Source organism: Pseudorca crassidens, chromosome 15 (assembly GCF_039906515.1).
Source record: "Pseudorca crassidens isolate mPseCra1 chromosome 15, mPseCra1.hap1, whole genome shotgun sequence".
Classification (NCBI taxonomy): domain Eukaryota; kingdom Metazoa; phylum Chordata; class Mammalia; order Artiodactyla; family Delphinidae; genus Pseudorca; species Pseudorca crassidens.
The window spans coordinates 45,790,406-45,812,831 of record NC_090310.1 but is presented as its reverse complement, the minus strand read 5'-3'; the positions used below and the strand labels follow the sequence as shown (position 1 = coordinate 45,812,831).

The 22,426-nt window shown below is 38.6% G+C and overlaps 1 protein-coding gene across 3 annotated transcripts in view; it reads left to right on the top strand.

The window, feature by feature from the left end:
• The window catches only part of MACROD2 (mono-ADP ribosylhydrolase 2), a 1,985,215-nt gene that overhangs the window by 1,867,453 nt on the left and 95,336 nt on the right, over positions 1 to 22,426 (top strand). For all 3 annotated transcript variants that reach the window (XM_067707453.1, XM_067707452.1, XM_067707451.1), the window contains one exon: positions 21,085 to 21,162. In XM_067707453.1, coding sequence (XP_067563554.1) covers positions 21,085 to 21,162 — 78 coding nt within the window. The remainder of the gene's footprint in view (positions 1 to 21,084; positions 21,163 to 22,426) is intronic.

Sequence of the window (22,426 nt, the reverse complement as noted above, 5' to 3'; positions counted from 1 at the left end):
GTGTTTATTTTATAAAAACTGTATCATATTCTATGCACTTGTTGTTAACAGACAGAAAAACTTTGTGGAAATCCCTCCAAGTCATTTGTGTAGATCTAATTTATCCATTTTAAAGCTCAAGTGATATTCCATAGCTTGGATGCACTATAATTTATTCAACCATTATACTGTGATGAGCAAGCACTTTCTTCCCACTTTATTGCCATACAAACAATGCTGCAATAGATGTCTTTTTCTCATATATCTTTACAAGCAGTGCTTTTTTTTGCATGGGAAAGAGTCCAAAAGTGTGAGTTCTTTGAGGAGTATGTGTTTTTAACAGATACTGCCAAACTGCTTTCCCAAAAGACTATAACAATTCGTATTTCCATCAGCAATCATTATTTTCGTTATTTCTAATTTTTGCCAGTTCAATGAGTATAAAGTAATAATATCTCATTACTTTTAAAAGGTCAGTATTATTATCCCAATTTTGCAGGTAATTGAGGCTCAGAAAGTTTGAGAAACTTGTCCAGTTATCCAAAAGGTAGAACCAGAATTTGGAAACAAAGTCTGCCTGAACCATGCTTTTTCCATCCTACCATACTGCTTCCCGTCATGCTCTTCCCATCATACTGCTCCCAACCATGCTCTTTCCATCCCACCAAATCATGCTTCTGGAGCAAGGGATATTCCTTGCCTGAGGGGGCTAGGATACAGTGAGAGGGCAGCATGGGAAAGCTGAGACCCAAGAGAAGCCAGCAGGGCAGTAAGACTGAGGCAACAGAAGAGACCAGCCTACTTGGTCCACATTATAGCCTTGACTCTAACCCATAGTGGAAGTCTTACAAAGAAATGACTACACAGAAACCTCCAACTATATAACCCACCAGATATAAAGCCCAAACCCCTTTCTGTATGGTCTGGTTCCATACTTCCTCATACCCCACATGTACCCTACTCTGTAGCCCAACTCACATGTTTGTCATTTCCCAAATACCACTGGCCTACAGTGTTCGGCCATCATTCTGCCACATCTGTTTATTCAAGATTCACTTCCAATATCTTACCTTTACATCAGTCTTTTACTTCATTTTTCCCTTCCTCTCTTCCTCCTCCCCTCCCTCCCTTTCTCCCTCCCCTCCTTCTATCAAATTAACTGAACCAACATTTCAAGTACAGGAATTATACTAGATAATGTGGGGTGGTTGGTGGGGGCATGCACATTTTCATCTTTCTTGATTTCTCCCCTCCTTATTACATTTCATCCCATACAATAGTGAACTGTCCTTTCTACTGTTTCTTATAAATTTGTTTAAAAAATATCATGTGCCTTGTATCAATATTTTATACATGACATATTCAACTCACTAGAATGTAAATATCTTGAAATCAGATACCAAATCTCATTCATTTTCATGTTTCAAGACCAACACAGTGACTTGTGCATAGTAAGTCCTCAGTATTGGATATAGAACCCATCATAAATAATGGGCCACTTATAATTCTCCTAATGTCGTGGCCACTGTCCCAAAATATTTATTACTATTTTTAAGGCTCATATTAGATGAAGTTCCGCTTTCAGAATTCTATTTCAGAAGTGAATTTTCCCCAAAATGTTATGCTGTAAAAACACAAATGTAAATTTGAGCCAGAGACTTCCCTGTTTGTTCACTTTCAGATTTGGATATTCTTACACTATAAGAGAAAAAAACTAAACTTCTTCTAAATGATAAATGTATATAGATTATTTCCAGTGGCTGAGACTAGTTATTTATGCTTAATTTATGGTAAGGCTTTTTGGATAAGCTTTTCAAATACTTTGATTAAATATGTTTAAAATCGGATTAAATAGGTGGAAGTAGACAAAAATCATTTATCTACTTTTTAGTATTAAAATTATATTTATCTCCCATTTAGTATAGTTTAAAATATACCTATATTTTGGGCTTCCCTGGTGGCGCAGTGGTTGAGAGTCCGCCTGCCGATGCAGGGGACACGGGTTCGTGCCCCGGTCCGGGAAGATCCCACATGCCGCAGAGCGGCTGGGCCCGTGAACCATGGCCGCTGAACCTGCGCGTCCGGAGCCTGTGCTCCGCAACGGGAGAGGCCACAACAGTGAGAGGCCCACGTACAGCAAAAAAATAAATAAAAATTTTAAAATACGTATATTTTAATATACATATAGTTTAACATATGTATAGCAATTGGAAGGCAAGTAGCAGTTGCTGTCCAATCACATTTTCACATATATATTTTTTTCCTTACAAATTAAGTGTGACTGTAATTACATATTTGTAGCAGTCAATTCAGTTATATGATCTCTTGGGTGTATTTCTAAAGATCTGGTGGAAAGGCTTGGAAAGAAAATCATCCCAGACTAGGTTATGGAAATCAACTGAGTGGAATAGTAACCCTTGTCCAACACACAGTAGGGTCTAACTGTTGGTCCTCATGGGTCTGAATGAAGGCAAGGAGTCCTGTAATCTATTTTCAGATTCACTGGCCTAGTTTTTAAGTTCTTTGGGGCAAGTCATGTCGCCTTTATGAGCCTCAATTTATTCTGCATTCACATCACCACTGTGTGGCCAACTTTTTTAGGTTGTGCCTCGGTTTTCTCCTTTGTAAAGTGGGGATAATAATAATATTTATATCACAGGGTCGTGAAAAGTGAAAGTGCTTGTAACAGCTGCTCAAACATAGTAGACTTTCAGCAGGTGTTGACAACATTATTTTTTTACAATTATTGTTGTTAAATATATGTGTTGGCTTTAGAATTTTAACTACTCCAAACAGGACTCCTGTGTCTCGTTGAATCATTACCAAATCTATTGACATGTATAAAGTTAAAGAAGCTCGATCACAGGTGATATTCAAAATATTTAGCAACAGCTGTGGCCCAGTGGCTGCCCATCAAGGTACATCATGCTCTGGTCCATCATACTGGCAGAGACCAGTTGAACAGTGAAAACAACTGGAGTAAACTATACAGGCAAGCAGGAGTACTTCAGAACTCTCTGTCTGGCCCCCATTCACCAAGGATTTGATAGCTGGGTAGCCTGGCTTGAATACCATACATAGACTTTCCTTTTGTTCCTTCTATAGCTCCTTCTACCTGCTTTGCATTTTATTCTCTTATAGAAAAGACCTAGAATGGAAGGTCCATATATCCATATTTTAGGATGCTTTTGTCAGCGTGGCCTAATAAGAGTAATCATACATCTTTAAAGCAAGCGCACTTTTGAGAGTGATGAGGGTGCTATTAATAATTATACCAGGGCAAGCAATCACACTGGGACCAGGGATAACAAGATGGGTACTCACCCCACCAAAAATACACGAAGTCTTTTCAGTCTACAAATCAACATTATAATATCACTCACACATATTTAAGAATGTTTGTTGAACTTTGACTCCTAAAAATGTACTATTCTAAGAGTATAATTTTTTTCTATCTTGTTAATTAGTATAAAAAATAATGTTTGGAATAACTCTTTAAGATAGTCCCATAAAAGGTGTATTCCTAGCCAATCTGGATAAATCCAGAGCATCTGCTAAGAGCAGTCTAATTTTCTTTGATTTTTATTTTTTATTTAAGTATAGTTGATTTACAATGTTGTATTAATTTCTTCTGTACAGCAAAGTGATTCAGTTATACATATACATACATTCCTTTTTATATTCTTTTCTATTATGCTTTATCACAGGATATTGAATATAGTTCCCTGTGCTATATAGTAGGACCTTGTTGTGTATCCATTCTCTATATACTAGTTTGCATCTGCTAACCCCAAACTCCCAGTCCATCCCTCCCCCAAGTCCCCTCCCTCTTGGCAACCGCAAGTCTGTTCTCTGTGTCTGTAAGTCTGTTTCTGTTTTGTAGATAAGTTCATTTGTGTCATATTTTAGATTCCACATATTAAATGATATCATATGGTATTTGTCTTTCTCTGTCTGACTTACTTCACTTAATATGATAATCTCTAGGTCTATCCATGTTGCTATAAATGGCATTATTTCATTATTATGGCTGAGTAGTATTCCATTGTGTGTGTATATATATATATACACACACACACCACATCTTCTTTATCTGTTCATCTGTTGATGGACATTTAGGTTGTTTCCATGTCTTAGTTATTGTGAATAGTGCTGCTATGAACATAGGGGTGCATGTATCTTTTTAAATTACAGTTTTGTCTGGATATATGTCAGGAGTGGGATTGCTGGATTTGAGTGTTTAGTTTTAGTTTTTTGAGGAACTGCCATACTGTTTTCCATAGTGGCTGCACCAGCTTACATTCCCACCAACAGTGTAAGGGGGTTCCGTTTTCTCCACACCCTCTCCAGCATTTGTGGTTGTAGACTTTCTAATGATGGCTGTTCTGACTGGTGTGAGGTGGTACTTTATTGTAGTTTTGATTAAACCAGCCTAATTTCCTATGAAATGAGTTTCAGATTAACCCAGTGATTCTCAGACTTTAATGTGCATTGAAATCAAATATACATTAATATTTGCGTTAAAGGCTTCCCTGGTGGCACAGTGGTTGAGAGTCTGCCTGCCTATGCAGAGGACACAGGTTCGTGCCCTGGTCCAGGAAGATCCCACATGCCGCGGAGCGGCTGGGCCCGTGAGCCATGGCCGCTGAGCTTGCGCGTCCAGAATCTGTGCTCCACAATGGGAGAGGCCACAACAGTGAGAGGCCCGCGTACCGCAAAAAAAAAAAAAAAAATTTGAGTTAAGAGCTGAATATTCTAAAGGCATTTTAAAGGATTTCCAGTATTAATTTTGAAGATATGTACTTTTGCCACTGCTTAAGATCTGACTTCTCTGAAAAGCAGACCATGACAGTGGTTCATGTAGGATGGCACAAGGTCATATTTGGACTGGGCAGAGACACTGGAGAAAGGCAATGTAAAAGAATTCACTTCAGATCTATAACATGGTGGGGCTCTTGCTCAGATATTCCCATGTTTAAAGTTGTATAGCATCCATTAGGATGTTAATAAGTGTAAATGAATGATAAAAGAATTCAGCAGCCAAAACATTTTAGAAAGTACAGGTTTAGACAGGTAGTTTCCACATTGCAGGACTTTTCAGAGCCTTCAACATGCTGACATGCATTGAGAAGTTCAGGGGAGATTGAGGCATGTGGCATTTCCGATTTTAATTGACCAAATCTTATTTAAAAAAATTGATTTGTTTGTCATTTTTTTCATATATAAAACATTTTTAATCCAACAAATTATAGTTTGGGAAACAATCTCACATCCTATCCAGAAGAATTTAAAAATATAAAGTTTTGTTTTCGATAAATCATAATCACTGTTATAATAAAAATAAGCAATAGTAAACTAACTTTTAAAAAATGGAGACTGAGTTTCTTAAATCCATTGTGGCACAGTGTTTTTGAGGGAATATTCTCCCAAGTTTCAGAAAATGATGTAGCCTCTCAGTTGTTTTTTTTGTTGTTGTTTTTTTTTTGCGGTACGCGGGCCTCTCACTGCCGCGGCCTCCCTCGCCGCGGAGCACAGGCTCCGGACGCACAGGCCCAGCGGCCACGGCTCACGGGCCCAGCCGCTCCGCAGCACGTGGGATCCTCCCAGACCGGGGCACGAACCCACACCCCCCACATCGGCAGGCGGACTCCCAACCACTGCGCCACCAGGGAAGCCCGCCTCTCAGTTTTTGACACTAGGTTTCCATGACCAAAAATGTGTATCCTGCCTCATTCTTAATGATGTTTGTTGTCATCTGTTCTTCTTCCCACCACTGTTCCCAGGGTGGGTATATTTATTGTGAGAGACAGAGAGTGTTTCAGAACTGCTGCATTCCTTAACAAAAAGTAAAGAATGATTGGCTAGCTAGTGGCAAAGACAAACATTTTTTTAATCAAGTACAAAGACAAGGTTTCCTAACAAACATTGATAGCATTTAATGGAAAGTTTTCTATTTCATTTAGAAATTAACCTTCTTTCTCAGGCCAAAAGGACAGTAACCCTCACATATACACGTGTGCATACACAAAACAACACACACACTTACATTTGGAATCTAAAAAAAAGGGTATAAATGAACTTATCTACAAAACAGAAATAGAGTTACAGATGTAGAAAACAAACTTATGGTTACCAGGGTGTAAGGGGGGAGGGATAAACTGGAAGATCGGGGTTTTAGACACTGTTTTAGACCCAACATGAATCTGCAAGATAAGATTTCTCCCAGCTTGATCTTTGAGCTATGATATTTTTGTGATACTGGGAGACTCATAACGATCTAAGTCATTCAAAAGACATGTTTTTCAAAAGCCATTCAACTGTTACAGTTTACCTAAACCATCCATAAATGCTGTCTGTGCCAACCACGTTCTGAAGCAGAGTCATTACTAAATATTCACTCAATAACTCTATCCTAACCACGTAATGAGACAAACATTTCTGTTGACCCTTAAGACCTTGAGACTACTCCAAGCACAGGCACTGAACTCCTCTGAATCTTTCTTTTCAGTTTTAGGAAAATAAGAACCATCTTTTCTCATCGTACAGTTTTCTGCTTTCTGCTTGTCAGAGCTTCCTTCCAACTGGAAGTCCTGGTGTAGACTCATCCAGAGAACTTGGATCGGCAGCTACGTATTCATTACCTAACACACGTTTGCCAGGATCAGCAGGAGGAGCTCAGGTTACCCTTCCACACATACGCCCTCCTCTTCCTGACAACCTTCTTTGTCCAAGGTCAAAGCCCCTCCCAAACTCTTCCCCTCTGCTTCCCCCAAGGTTGAGCTAACAGAGCACATCAGACTCTGCTCCCACTTCACTCCCAGAAAGAGTGTCTCCTGAGTTTACGATCATCAGTTCTTCCATCTCCACTCATCCTTTCTCCTCCTCCTACTTAACTGTTCTCCTCTCTGAACCATGCTTCCTACCCAACAGTCTGCCTTTTTCATCAAGTATAAAGAAACCAGGAACTCACTATGCTTCATATGGTGACCATATGCCCTGAAATTTTTTTATTGAAGTATAGTTGATGTACAATGTTGTGTTAGTTTCAGGTGTACAGCAAAGTGAATCTGTTATACATATACATATATCCATTCTTTTTTAGATCCTTTTCCCACATAGGCCATTACAGAGTACTGAGTAGAGTTCCCTGTGCTATTCAGTATGGCTTTATTAGTTATCTATTTTTTATATAGTACTGTGTTTATGTCAATCCCAATCTTCCAGTTTATCCCTCCCCCCATTACACCCTGGTAACCATAAGTTTGTTTTCTACATCTGTAACTCTATTTCTGTTTTGTAGATAAGTTCATTCATACCCTCTTTTTAGATTCCAAATGTAAGTGATGTCGTACGGTATTTGTCTTTTTCTGTCTGACTTACTTCATTCAGTATTGCAATCTCTAGGTCCATCCATGTTGCTGCAAATGGCATTATTTCGTTCTTTTTATGGCTGAGTAGTATTCCGTTGTATATATGTACCACATCTTCTTTATCCATCCCTCTGTTGAGGGACACTTAGGTTGCTTCCACATCCTGGCTATTGTAAATAATGCTGCAGTGAACACTGGGGTGCATTGCCCTGAATTTTTAAGTACAATTCTGACTGCAAAGATTCTTTCTTCTTATCAGATCACATAATATGATTTCTGGAAGGAAAAAAAATAAAAGAGAAAAATACCTTCCTCCTGAGCATGGACTATCACCTCCTGGGAAACTAGGTTTGAGTGCTGTTGTCACAAGTATTTTGCTAGTTTTTCAGGAAGAAAAAAAAAATGGAGGTGAGATTTAAAAATAAATATCTAAAAATATCTTTGCTGTCATGTTATGTCATCTTTGCTCATTTCTTCCTTTGAAAAACCTTTCAGTGGTCATGAAGAAATTGTGTCCAAAGAGCTTTGTGCACTGATCCTAACTGGTTGGGTTTTAATAATAATGACAATACAAAAGGTTTTATAGTACCCAAGTACCATCTCACTTAATTCTTTCAATGACTATTTGAGATGGAATATGAATTAGGGAATGCTAGCTGCTGTAACAAAAATGTCAAATTGACCCAAGAGAAATTTATTTTCTCATTTATATAAAATCCACAGTGAGAGGTCATGTTCCCTACAGTCTTTCAGGGACCCAAGGTGATGGAGGCATGTGAATTTCAGCTTGTGGTCCCTAAGGCTGCCTTGAGTCTTGACAGCAGATAGGAAGAAGAGAGAGAAAGGGTTGCACAGGAGGTTTTTATGACCAGGCCTAAAAGTGACACGCACCACTTCTGCCCACTTTCCATTAGCCAGAACTCAGTTGCATGGTACCACCTGACTGCAAGAGAGGTCCCCTTAGTCCTGCAAGTTACTCCTTCTTGTATGACTAGGATAAAGGAAACAGATTTGTTGAATAGCTACCCTGTATTTTCCAAAGAGGGGTGGCATTATTATTATCACTATTTTTTCCCTGTTTTTACAAACGAAGCAACCAAGATTCAGGTTGGATAACTTGCCTTGAACTACACAAGTATTGAGGGCTAAAGAATAGACTTGAACTTGAGACTTTTTGAAAAAACAAAAATCACCCATTTCTGTGTTTTTCTCCCCCTTATGACATGAGTCTGCTCTGTATTAAGAAACACACACTATTAAGCCTTTATGGGATGTCAGCTAATGCCATGAAAATGAGTGGTAAATACTTGATCTTTTCACACTTCTCTTTTGAAGGACAAGTCTATGTTTCAAGTTGCCTGCTGTTTTTTAAAATCAATAATGCCTAGAACTAAATGATAATATGTTTAGATTTTTGCCTGCTGTGTTTTATAGCAGACTCTATAATGTTAAAATGTTTTAATTCTTCATATCCTTCCTTATTTCAGATTCATATTTGAAGTGGTTCCCTCAAAAATGACATGAACAGCAGGGTCTCTACATAAGCTAATAAATGGGAATGTGTCACAATAGGGGCTCAAACAGAGCTCTGATTCACGAATCTGCTTATAGGTTTTCCTAGTGGCAGGTATCTTATTATATTTGGTCTAGAATTTCACATACTCATGTGTTATATAGATAGCTGGTTTTAATGAGTCCAAGGTCAAGGGTTTATATTTGGACCCTATATGAATCGGCTGACCTTATATCGGTCAAAGTTCATGGTCATATTAATATATCATACTTGAATGTGATCTCATTCTGTAAGTCAAGTAAAAGGTCCTAAGGCCAACTGACATTCCCAAGCAAAGCAAAATGAGCATATTCAGCCCACTGCTTCTTGAATTCCTCTAATACTTTCATCTTTCCCTCAAAGTAAAATGAAAACATGTAACTACAACATGTAAGACGTACCATCACAGACTGTACCTGCCCCTCCATTCTTATCTCACAGAACGCTCTTTCCCCTCACTATGCCTCCGTCTCATCATAGCTTTTTCTGGCCATCTTTTTAGGTAGGGCCTCTCCTCCACTAAACATCCATCCCAGCCCCCTGTTCATTTCTCCATAACACTTACAACTATCTGTAACCATGTAAACCTCGCTTTTCTTTTGCATACTTACCTTTTGCCCATCCCTCCACTATAACCTAATTTTCATTGGGGGAAGGCTAGCATATGTGTTGTCCATCATTTTATCTTCTGGTGAGTCGTACAAAGTCTGGCCTTCAGAAAATACCAATTAAAATGTATTTTGATTTAAAGATCTAAAAGCACCAATTAAAATGGTGTTATGGCCATCAACAAATATTGACTGGATTTTAACTCTTTGTAAGACCTTCTGCAAGAAGAAGAAGAAAATATTGCTGTTGACCTGCAAGGAATTTACAGTTGAGATGGAAAAATGAGATATCCAGGCATGTGTTACATAGCTAAAATCAGCAACAACAATACTAATTGCAGCTAATATTTATTTAATCCTTATTATACATTAGATTCTGTTCTAAAAATTTTACCTGTTTTCATTCATTCCACTCTCATCTATGAGATAAATGCAGTTATCACCCCAGTTTACAGACAAGGAAAGCGAAGCACAGAGCAATAAGGACATGGTCAGAGGCCACTTAACTAGGATGTGACACAGCTAACAAACCAGACAGAGTGACAAGTACAAAGGAAAGATTTCACAGGAACATGTCAAAGGAGCTTGGGGGCAAGGAACATCTCTGGCATGGGGTTATCTGTGAAGTGTGGGTAGAGAATAGGAGATTTGAGCTGGGATCTGAAAGATGCACAGATGTCATAGATGGAAAGAAGCTATTCTAGTTGGGCAGAGGAGCAACCATGAAAGGTTGGAAGTAGGCCATCAAAAAACCTATTTTTGGTTCGATGAACAGACTCACTTGGCCTCAATGATGGATCCACTCATCTACTTATTAATTAGTTACTAAAGTAGAGCCCTGATGATAAAGAACTCTGAATGCCAAGATAAGAAATTTGGGTCAAATCAACATAAAGCAGAAATTTTCAAACATTGGATATTGTTTGGGTATAAATAGTTTTTTAGTGTGGTAGTTGTTACAAATTTATCATTCCCTTTCTTCCTCTAATTCCTTCTCAGAGCGTCCTCTCTGATTATACCTAATTAGACTCTTCTTTTTCCCAGCCATGCCTATTAGCATTTGTAGATGCTTCTCTATATGCCAAATTAGATTTTCTAGTTTCTGATGGACCATCCTTTGGCAAGCTGCAGTTTCCCACCTTCACAACTTTGGCCTTCAAATAAACATGTCTTTAACTATTTGTGTAAGTCAGGCTAATACAAAATTCTCTAGAACAGCACTGTCTGATGGAAATAAATGAGAGCCACATATGTAACTTTAAATTTTCTAATAGCCACATTAAGGAAGAGAAGGATGAAAACAGTTTTAATAATATATTTAACCAGTACATCCAAAATATAATTTCAACATATAGTCAATAGTAAAATATTGATTAAGTATTGTATACTCTTTTTTAGAAACTTATCAGTATAGTTCTCTACTACAAACAGAACTGATATTCTGCTACTCACCCTAGTACCACTGCAGGAATGTTTAAAATACTGAAATACTTACATGGTGTTTGGCAAACAGTGACTTAACTCCCCTCCTTGCAAGTAACTCCCACCACCACTGCTATCCCTGGCACACCAGGGGTCTCCATGACCTTTCCCCAGGGCTGTGGGCATGTCCATCCTGATCAGAGACACCAATGCCAATTGTTAAGGGAATCTGGGGTGATATTCAAAACCCTTATCACTACTTTATCCATCCTATCCAAACACTGACTACTTGATATGGTTTAAGAATCAATGACAATTAACCCCAGAGAATTGGGATAGGGAAAGGGAACCTTACATTTAGGGAAGATTCCATTTCCAAATCCATTTTGAGACTTTGTTCTGATGGGCAACAAGGGTACCAACTTGAATAGCTCACATTCAGAAGTCAAATAAATCATCCAGACAGCAGAAAGGCATATGTCAGTGTTAAGGACAGAATGTTTGTGTCCCCTCAAACACAAACAAATTTCATATGTTAATGCTGCTAGCTGATGTGATGGTATTTGGAGATGGGCTCTTTGGAAGGTAATTGGGGTTATATTAGGTCATGAGGGTGGGTCCCTTCATGATGGGATTAGCGGCCTTATTAAGAAAAGGAAGAGAGAAAGATCTCAAGCTCTGTCTCTCTGCATACACACTGAGAAAAGGCCATGTGAGGACACAGCAAGAAGGCTTCTTTCTGCAAGCCAGGAGGAGGGTCCCACCAGAAACCAAATCAGACAATAACTTAATCCTGGACTGCTCACCTCCAGAGCTTTGAGAAAATAAATTTCTGTTGTTGAAGTCATTTAGTCTATGGTATTTTGTTATGGCAGCCCTAGCAGACTAATATAGTCAGTCATTGCATGAGGAAAATCTATTATAATGATTTCTAGAACTCATACTTAAACCTAGTCTAAAATATTACAGTAGTAGATTAAGATAAAATCTTCCTGGAAATAGAAAATACCATTTTTACATTAATCCATAGTATATTTCCCAAGGTTCTCATAAAACATCTTACAGTATTTTGTTTTAACACATTTTTCTCAGTTTATGAGGCAAAACATTGCCTTCATCATACAAATGCCTCTATACACCCCATTTCCTGTAATACCAGATGTTGCCTGATTTTTCTCCCCACCAGGGTCAGTTATAAAAATGAAATTTACTGAACTTGTTTTGTTCTTCAAGACCAGGCTGTTCCCCTCTTTAACTTTCTCTAAGTTTCTTGGTCCAGTATCTTTCTTTCTTTTTTTTTTTTTATTAAACATCTTTATTGGAGTATAATTTGCTTTACAACGGTGTGTTAGTTTCTGCTTTATAACAAAGGAATCAGTTACACATATACATATGTACCCATATCTCTTCCCTCTTGCATCTCCCTCCCTCCCACCCTCCCTATCCCACCCCTCTAGGTGGTCACAAAGCACTGAGCTGATCCCCCTGTGCTATGCGGCTGCTTCCCACTAGCTATTTTACGTTTGGTAGTGTATATATGTCCATGCCACTCTCTCAGTTTGTCCCAGCTTACCCTTCCCCCTCCCCGTATCCTCAAGTCCATCCTCTAGTAGGTGTGTGTCTTTATTCCTGTCTTGCCCCTAGGTTCTTCATGACCCTTCTTTTTCTTTTATTTTTTTAGCTTCCATATATATGTGTTAGCATATGGTATTTGTTTTTCTCTTTCTGACTTACTTCACTCTGTATGACAGAGTCTATGTCCATCCACCTCACTACAAATAACTCAATTTCGTTTCTTTTTATGACTGAGTAATATTCCATCGTATTTATGTGCCACATCTTCTTTATCCATTCATCTGGTGATGGACACTTAGGTTGCTTCCATGTCCTGGCTATTGTACATAGAGCTGCAACGAACATTTTGGTACATGACTCTTTTTGAATTATGGTTTTCTCAGGGTATATACCCAGTAGTGGGATTGCTGGATCGTATGGTAGTTCTATTTGTAATTTTTTAAGGGACCTCCATACTGTTCTCCATAGTGGCTGTATCAATTTACATTCTCACCAACAGTGCAAGAGGGTTCCCTTTTCTCCACACCCTCTCCAGCATTTATTGTTTCTAGATTTTTTGATGATGGCCATTCTGACCGGTGTGAGATGATATCTCATTGTAGTTTTGATTTGCATTTCTCTAAGGATTAATGATGTTGAGCATTCTTTCATGTGTTTTGATTTGCATTTCTCTAAGGATTAATGATATTGAGCATTCTTTCATGTGTTTGTTGGCAATCTGTATATCTTCTTTAGAGAAATGTCTATTTAGGTCTTCTGCCCATTTTTGAATTGGGTTGTTTGTTTTTTTGATATTGAGCTGAATGAGCTGCTTGTAAACCTTGGAGATTAATCCTTTGTCAGTTGCTTCATTTGCAAATATTTTCTCCCATTCTGAGGGTTGTCTTTTCATGTTGTTTATGGTTTCCTTTGCTTTGCAAAAGCTTTTAAGTTTCATTAAGTCCCATTTGTTTATTTTTGTTTTTATTTCCATATGTCTAAGAGGTGGGTCAAAAAGGATCTTGCTGTGATGTATGTCATAGAGTGTTCTGCCTATGTTTTCCTCTAAGAGTTTGATAGTGTCTGGCCTTACATTTAGGTCTTTAATCCATTCTGAGTCCATTTTTGTGTATTGTGTTCGGGAGTGTTCTAATTTCATTCCTTTACATGTAGCTGTCCAGCCTTCCCAGGACCACCCATTGAAGAGGCTGTCTTTTCTCTGCTGTATATTCTTGCCTCCTTTATCAAAGATAAGGTGTTGGTCCAGTATCTTTCAATCTGTATACAAGGCTCATGAGGATGCTATACATTGGAAATGACTAGAAAGGTGAATGTTTTTAAAAATAAATCTAAAAGAGTGCCATACTTCTTAATAAAGCACTTTTGAAATGTTTAAAGTATATACACATCAAAATTAGAAAATGAACTTGCAATGTCCAGAATGTGAGTCAGACTCTTACGTTGTCGGTCAGAAAGTCAGAGAGTGAGGAAAACATTTCATGAGCCTCAAGAACTGGGTCATTCGAGAGGCAATAGCCTTTCCACCAATTCTTCTAGAAACTCAACAGTCATGCACTAGGGAGCATCCCAGACTTTACCTTCTTCTCCTCTTTCTGCTCTCCTAATGTTGCCAAGTAACTCTTAATGCTTCTTCTACCCCATCCATGGCTTCTGTTTCCTCCCTTCTCCTTGAGTGAATCTCTGCCTTTAAGCCACTCTGTGCTTTGAAACTTTCTCTGTATATTTTACCACCAAACACTCCAAGTCAAAGGAGCTGGTGAATTCCTTTCCATCGTTCTAATATGAGTTCTCTCCTGGTAGGTGGCGGTCTCATGACAGGCCACCTTAATTTAATGTCTATTGGCCACCCTACAGGTGACTGATCTGTCACCTCACCAGTCACCTATGGTCCAGCGCTCAGGATTAGATGGTACAAAACACGGCAACCTCTTTTACCAACTTTCCCTAGTTAGATGGCAGACACTTGCCTCAACATACCCTAATGAAAGGCGTCATGGCATAAGAGAGCTGTAAGTCCGGAGAATAGGGGGAGCATTCACATTTTTGCTACTAAGTCGTGAAAAAACAGGTTATTGACTGTCTTGGCTGTCTTAATTTGGGTTCTCGAAAAGCAAATTCTGAGACAAGCATGTGGGTACAAATGGTTTATTTGGGAGGTGGTCCCAGGAAGCATAGGTGAGGCTTGGGGAAGTACAGCAGGGTTGGGAGGACAGCCAATAGGGGGTACATTAATGAACAGCTTACTGTTGGGGGAAACGGGGGCTCCATTCCTCTGAGAGCTGTATAGTGAACAGAATCGTCTCCCTGAGGGGTGGGCAAACTGGAGTCTTACCTCCTGCATCCTTTGGGTGTCTGGAGTTGGGCATTAACTCTTGGGTGCTTCCGGCCCACCTGGGTCAAGCATGCCCTCAGTCAGTGTCTCAGAAAGCAGCTCATCTCCTGGAACCATTTGCTGCAGTCTCAGGGGTAGTTCAATGAGATATGGGATGGGGGCATGCCTGGCTGCTGTAAGGCTTAGCTGACCTGGGTTGTTTCTATTCCAGCTACTCTAAGAGATCAATCCTCTCTAAATGTTAGAGTTGGGTATGGGCTGAGAAGAAGTAAGAGAAAGAAGAGTGGAGTGAATCCAGCCTTGGGACACCCAATACAACAAAAGCATAGGGTTGTTTAGAATGGCTGGAGTTTGGATTCAGTTTGAATGTCCAATAATGGAGGCGATAGTAAAATAACTTGGGGTAGACCCACGTACTGAATCATTCTTCAGCCACCAAATTGTAGAATTATATTCAGTAGCATGTGGGAAAGTTGAAGGAAAAAATAAAACAGAAAAAAGTAAACACATCCATTTTCATTTGAATGGGTTTTTGGATCTTTCTGAATGTGAGGAACAAAGAGATGCTAAGGAGAAGTCATCTAGGTCTTTGAAACTCACGTAAAATAAGTAACTCCCACAAAGGGCCCAGGTGCTTATCTTAGTCTCCAAACATGTCCCTTTCCATCACTTTGGAAAAGAGACTTAAGTTGTATTCCGACAGGGTGGGTTATGACTGGGTCCTTGAGGACTGTAGGAATCCCTGGATCTTAGCCAATCTGTCCAAGCACCTGGCTGAAAACAGCCTGAGCCCAGAGGTTGAAGCAGCTATGAATCTGGAGATAGATTCTGCCTATTGCCTCAACTTCTCAATGAAATAAAATAATTGAGAAGTAGCGGCCAGCTGTTCGGCTCTGACCCTGCTCCAAGTAAGGGTCAAAAAAATCCTTCCTCCCTTCTCCTAAGGGGACAGTCCTCTCAGTAGTACTTATTAGATCAAATTAAACCAAAGTGTAAATAAAATACTTGTCTTCTCCCTGATTTATAGATGAACATTTTAATAGAATTTCAAGTCGGTTTGTATTTAGAACCATAGCTACTTTTCATGCCTATGGCCTGGTCAGATTTTTTTCTAATGATTTCAAGAGAGCCTGCGGTGCAAGGCTCAGCAAGGGGGAGGGAGGCGAGAACAGAAAGGCATCAGAGGATGGAGGTCAAGGAGACCAGGTCACAGACAACCCAACAAGAGCAGATTTGCCTTTGTTTACATCGCCAAAGGGGAAAAATTAACTTGATGGAAGGGGTAATTAAGCATTTCTTTTTCCATCATGGTCCAGCCCGGCTTCATACCCAACTGTTCTGTTTTGCATTGTGATGATTCTTCTTCGAGTTGCAGAGTTAAAGGCGGCCAGTGTGTTACTGATATCACACAGCAACACTTCCCCCACTATTAACCTTTATTTTATAAATAGACAGTAAAAATCTCAGTGCAAGAACTGTCCAACACAGGTAGGCAGATTTACAGAGAAGTGCTGTCTGGAAGGAAGAGATCATTTGAACAAGTCAGCAGATTAGAGTTATAAAGTGTATAAAAGGGATTATCTGCCTTGACACCCTCAGGTCCTAGATGCTGAAATTGCGAGCATGTAAAGTGAATGGATTTTCCTAGTTAGGAAGCTTGTAGGTGTAAACCTAGAATCACGCCTCCAACCTAGTGCCCATCCACTCATGATTGATTCTCTTATTTGCTTATATTTTCAAAAACAACTGCAGAAGAATACCACCTCCAGTATTCGAATAAGCTGGTTTACCCAGGTGTAATGTTCAGAATTTGGAATATGTTTTCTTATAGAAACAAAGTTAGTATACGTGATGGTAGTTCTCGCAGGCATGTCTCAAAGACACTTAGCACACAGATTCCACAGCTCTGGGAATGATTCTCTGCCTTTTAATGGTGGTTAATGAGAGCATAGTGGAGGCAAATGACCAACCATAGTTCAGTTCCCACTGCTCAGGGCCATGTCCTGTCCTGTGGACCCAGTTCCTTTTCAGGTAAACATAGTTCAGCCTGTGTATCCAGCATCACTGGGACCAAGCACAGTTCTGAGCTTTGCCATCTGAATCCTCTGGGAATGTATTGCAGGATATATTTTTCCTTTATGTATGGGGGCATCACTGCAAAGCTTCAAGGAGACCCTAATCGGCTGTAGAGACTCTAGTTTATAGTGAATTATCACACTGTTCAGCTGGAAGAAAAATTACTTTATTCTAATTGCTTCACACATTAAACCAGCTAAATGAACAGACCAGGATAAATGTTTTGCTTGGTTTAACTATTTTATAAGAATCAAAGGCAATCCAGGTGATTGTGTTTCTGTGCAACTTTTGCATCAGGCTAAGGTGCTCACATGTGGACGTTGACACGTTACAGAGCAAGAATATTTTACATATAGGCATTCACACATGGCATTTATTTCGTTCAGACCCATTAGAACTTTTACACCCAAATGACTTCTTGCCGCTACTCTGAATAATAGTCAGGGGCTACGTCTCTTACTAGATGGATTTTGTTCACCTCCTGGCTTGAAAATGTCCCCAAAGATAGTTAATCGGACTTCCCTGGTGGAGCTGTGGTTAAGAATCCACCTGCCAATGCAGGGGACATGGGTTCGAGCCCTGGTCCAGGAAGATCCCACATGCCACGTAGCAGCTAAGCCCATGTGCCACAACTACTGAACCTGCGCTCTAGAGCCCACGAGCCACAACTACCAAAGCCCGTGCACCTAGAGCCCGTGCTCTGCAACAAGAGGTGCCACCACAATGAGAAGCACGTGTGCCACAACTAGAGGAAGCCCGCACACAGCAACGAAGACCCAATGCAGCCAAAAATAAATAAATAAATTTATTTTAAAAATGGCAGTGTCACTGGCATTAGTGTATACATTTCTATAGTTATTTTTAACCTTGTTGGGGTCACAGATCCCTACAAGAATACGACAGAAGCTATCTCCTCCCAGAAAAATGAACATATGAATATAAGCACACATTTGCATATCATTTCAAAAAGGTTTGTGGACCCCTAGAGTATATTTAGTGGTGCTCTAGGGTTAAGAACTTTTGTTCTAAGGGAACATTTTCAAAATAGAGAGCATTTATTTTGATTTATAGTCTAGATATGTTTATTAAAAATTCAATAGTATCATCATTTATCATCACAGCTTAAATCTATACATGTACTATCCTGTATAGACATGTGTAACTGACCTCATTAAAAATGACCTACTGTTTAGAATTTCTGTCTGTAGAACTTTGCCTTGGCTATTTGATTTAATATTTGCATGTGAAAAAATTCTCTAATAGGACATTGACCTTAAGGATTTTGAAAGTCAGGATCTACATATAAATTTAATTCAAATTCTCTGCTATTAAAAGAACATTGACAGAATCTCAGAATTAGGTGATAACTCTTTCACATTTTTTGAACATTACCAAATGATAATTTTTAGAATTAAATAAAATGTGAATCCAAGGTGATTCAAGAATTTAGTATATACAACTATAGTTTTCATGGTAGTTTATGGAACTTCCACAGAAAAAATACCCTCTTTTAATGACAATACATACTGGATATATTTTCTCTCTTTCTCATTATGAATAATGACTTTATATACATATATAGTGCAGCTTTCATCCCCTGCCAAGCAGAAAATCTCCAGTCATTTCATATCCACGACTAAGTGTAACGTAATGCGATCCATGGTTTAAAACATTCAGGATCAAAACCAGTCCTGCTAAAGTTCATGAGACTGGAAGTTCACATAGCCCTTTTAATAGAGACACTATAGTGGAAACAGTCTTCTGTAGCCACCTGGTTATTTGTGCATGCTATCATGAGCTTATACTGTTTATCTTGCTTTATTGCTGTACATACAATAGGTGTGTACACTTCTGGAGAAGAGGCTCACATACAAGACAAAGTGAACTTGTGGCTTTGGTGATGGGTCATATTGATGGGAAATCCTTGTCATCACATAAAGGCATATTTCTGTACACACACAATATACTGAAACGTCATATTTCTCGGATGCATAGTCTTTTATATATTTTATTTCCAAAGCCAGGACACATTCTTAGAATTTATGGTGTGTTATAGTTCATTTGGTCTCATTTTTTTGATTCTACACAAAATAATAGTGCAAATAACAATTGAGGGAATCTTGGATTCAGTGAAATACATTGTATATTTTAGAGCACAAAAGATCAGAAGGTACCTGAGCAATGTTACAGCAACTCCTCAAGGAAATTGAAATTAAAGGGTCATTTAACTTACCAAAGACACAGATGTTGGTGACAAACAGGTATAGACTAATGATTAATTTTTTAAGTACTTTCACCCATCTTACATGACTCATTGGACCATAAACTTGTAAACTCAGTGTAAATCACTTTTCAAAAGACATTTCTTAAGTCATATTTGGTACATGAAACATAATGTTTATGTAAATTAGAAAATATAGTGAATTATTGTTAAGTGTAAATGAATAAATTTTAACTACATACAAAATCTTGGATAATCTTGAAAGAAATGAGTGTTGTACAAGGCTACATATCAAATGGTACCATTTTCTATAAACAAGTAGAACTAAAATACTTTCAAAATTAAAATTTAGCCTGGTTCATATAGTACCTTCTTTCAGTCATTGTTCATTTTCAGTGTTCATGTGGAAAAAAGTATTCAAATGATATTTTTTAATCCACATGTTAGATTTAAAATTAAAAAGGCATATTTTAATGGGAGCTGATTTAAAACAATTTGACGTGAGTGAGTTAACAGTTTGGGAAATGTGTCTGTGCTCAAGTTTTGCTTCCAAATTTGGACTTTGAAACTTATTGTCAGTCTCAGAAAGAAATAAGAAACAGTGCAGGTAATTAAACAGTTGCCTTGGGGGAATTATTTGCAGTCAATTAAAACCATATACTTTGGGTGTATACTTGCTTCACTGGTTATTAAGTTTGAATCTTATGTTAACTACCCAGGTTTCTCACTTGTCCATCAAATGTTGCTTGTGGCAAGTTGGAGAAACAGACTTTCTCATAATATTCTAAAACATATTGTTTAAAGCTATCTCCTAGTTTGGGGAGGGAGAGAGAAAAATGGGTAAGGGAAACAAAGCAAGAATGATTTATTTTAGATTCCATCTGATTCAGCTCTGTTAGGGAGTTAAAACACAACTGAGGAATATGAACTCAGTAGAGAACCCATTTGTATTAGACGTGCTGGTCTACCATCCCCAGCTCTCTCCGTGGCCACATGCATACAGGATTAGCTCATGACTTTTAGATATCTTTGGATTACCACCCTTTTAACTGCATGAAAAATATCCACTAGATTGTAACCCCTATGAGAGCAGAGATTTGTTGTTTTGTTTACTATTGACTCCCCAGTGTCAAGAACTGTGCCTGGCGTAGAGTTGGCCCTTTGTAAATATTTGTGGAATGAAAGATCTATTTTCTTTCTGCTGACCTACTCACGTGCTCTTTCCAATGGATTTTGAAGAGCCTCCCTAGAGGTCTCCAACATCCAACAGGGGGCGCTTTGTAGCTTTGCAAGAGTCCATAAGTCACTGGAATCCTTTTAGCCACATATTTCCTGTAAAATACATCATACAATAAAAAAAAAAAAAAAATGATGAACTTATGCTGATCCCACGTTTAAATGTGCTACACAAGAGAAAGGGTGAAGTTGCACAAAACAGAAGGTTTGTGTTCCCCCTTTGCTATCTTTCTACTGGTATAGCTCCTGAGGAAGATGAACTTAATTACCACTGGATTTCAAAGCTCTACATCTGTCTTTTTCAAGGACTCAAGGCTCCCATATATGCACAACAACAGTAATGGAAGCATTAAGAACATTAAAATTATATTCCTTTAATCTTCTCTATTTTGCCTTCCTTTCATATCCTTTTGCACAATTCTCCTAAGATTTTCACCGATGCATAAAGTCTGCTTATATTTTCTTCCTTGTTGTGAAAAAGATGTTCTAGCCGAATCTTTACCGTTTTTACCTTGTGAACTTTGTGCAGACATCTTATGCAGTACTTTAAGAAAAGCTTATTTATTGATGAAGATATTTAAGTATGTTAATGGCATTTTTAAAAAATAATAGATTTTTTTCCCCAAACATAGATCTATTCTTTTAGTGCTGGAGGCTGTTGTATTTCCTGGTTAAAAATGCTGACTAGGGATTTTGCTTGTTTGTGATGTCAGATTCTGCAAAGGATGACAATATTACAGAAGAAAATGAAGTAACAGATCATTCTATATGTGGCCAAGATCATCCCAATGGTAAGCTGTGAGATTCTTTTTCAGTTGTTTTTTTTGTTTTTTGTTTTTTTCTGCTTTAGAATATTGCGTTTTCTAAAACCCAGATTTTACTTTTTCTGGAAAAATGGAACCTGGAATCTTGAACAACTCAGGAATTAGGGGCACCAGCCCTCCACACTGTCAAAAATCGGTGAACAACTTTATAGTCAGACCTCCATATCTGTGGTTCCACATCCACGGATTCAACCAACCACAGACTATGTAGTACTATGTAGTACATATTTGTTGAAAAAAATTTACCTATAAGTGAACTGCACAGTTCAAACCCATGTTGTTCAAGAGTCAACTGGGGCTTCCCTGGTGGCGCAGTGGTTGAGAGTCCACCTGGCGATGCGGGGGACGCGGGTTCGTGCCCCGGTCCCAGAGGATCCCACGTGCCGCTCAGCGGCTGGGCCTGTGGGCCATAGCCGCTGGGCCTGAGCGTCCAGAGCCTGTGCTTCGCGACGGGAGAGGCCGCAGCAGTGAGGGGGCCCGCGTACCGCAAAAAAAAAAAAAAAAAAAAAAAAGGAGTCAACTGTATTTTACTAGAGCTAAATACCAGCTGATTGGTAGCTGCCACATTTAGAAGGGATGTTTGCTCTCCACAGTCCTCATCACTCATTAATTTTGTACCTGGCTGGCTTCATTTATTTTTTTTACCTGACTGAACTCTGTAGGCATTGGATTTGCAACTACTGGAAGGAAGATATGATACCAATGAGAATAAATGTGAAACATGGAGACAGTGTATACAGGAGATTAAATCTACATCTCCTTGGAATACCAAGAAGAGATAATAGAACAAATAGAAATGAAGCAGTCTTTAGAAAAATAACAGAAAAAAATGTTTTCCTAATGCAAACCAGTTCCTCTACCCAAAACACAAGAGTACATGTTGTATTTATAGGCAAAGATAATGAAAGCAAATGAGAACAAAAACCTACAAATCCTCATGGAATTTTTGAAGATTGATAATAAAGGAGGGCTTTTAAAGCATCTAGGAAATTCAAAATCAGGTTATAAGCAAAATCACCCAAATCACATTAGCCTTAGCCGCCTTCTTCCACAGCTCTAAATCCTCAAAAAAAAAAAAAAAAAAAAAAAAAAATGGAGTAACATTTCCAGGGCTCTAAAGGACACCGTGTCTACATTTAGTGAAGTTATTATTCATGCATGAAGTCAAGAGTAATGTTTTCTCAGGAATAGAAAGATTAAGAAAATATGCCACCCAAGTGTCCTTTCTGAA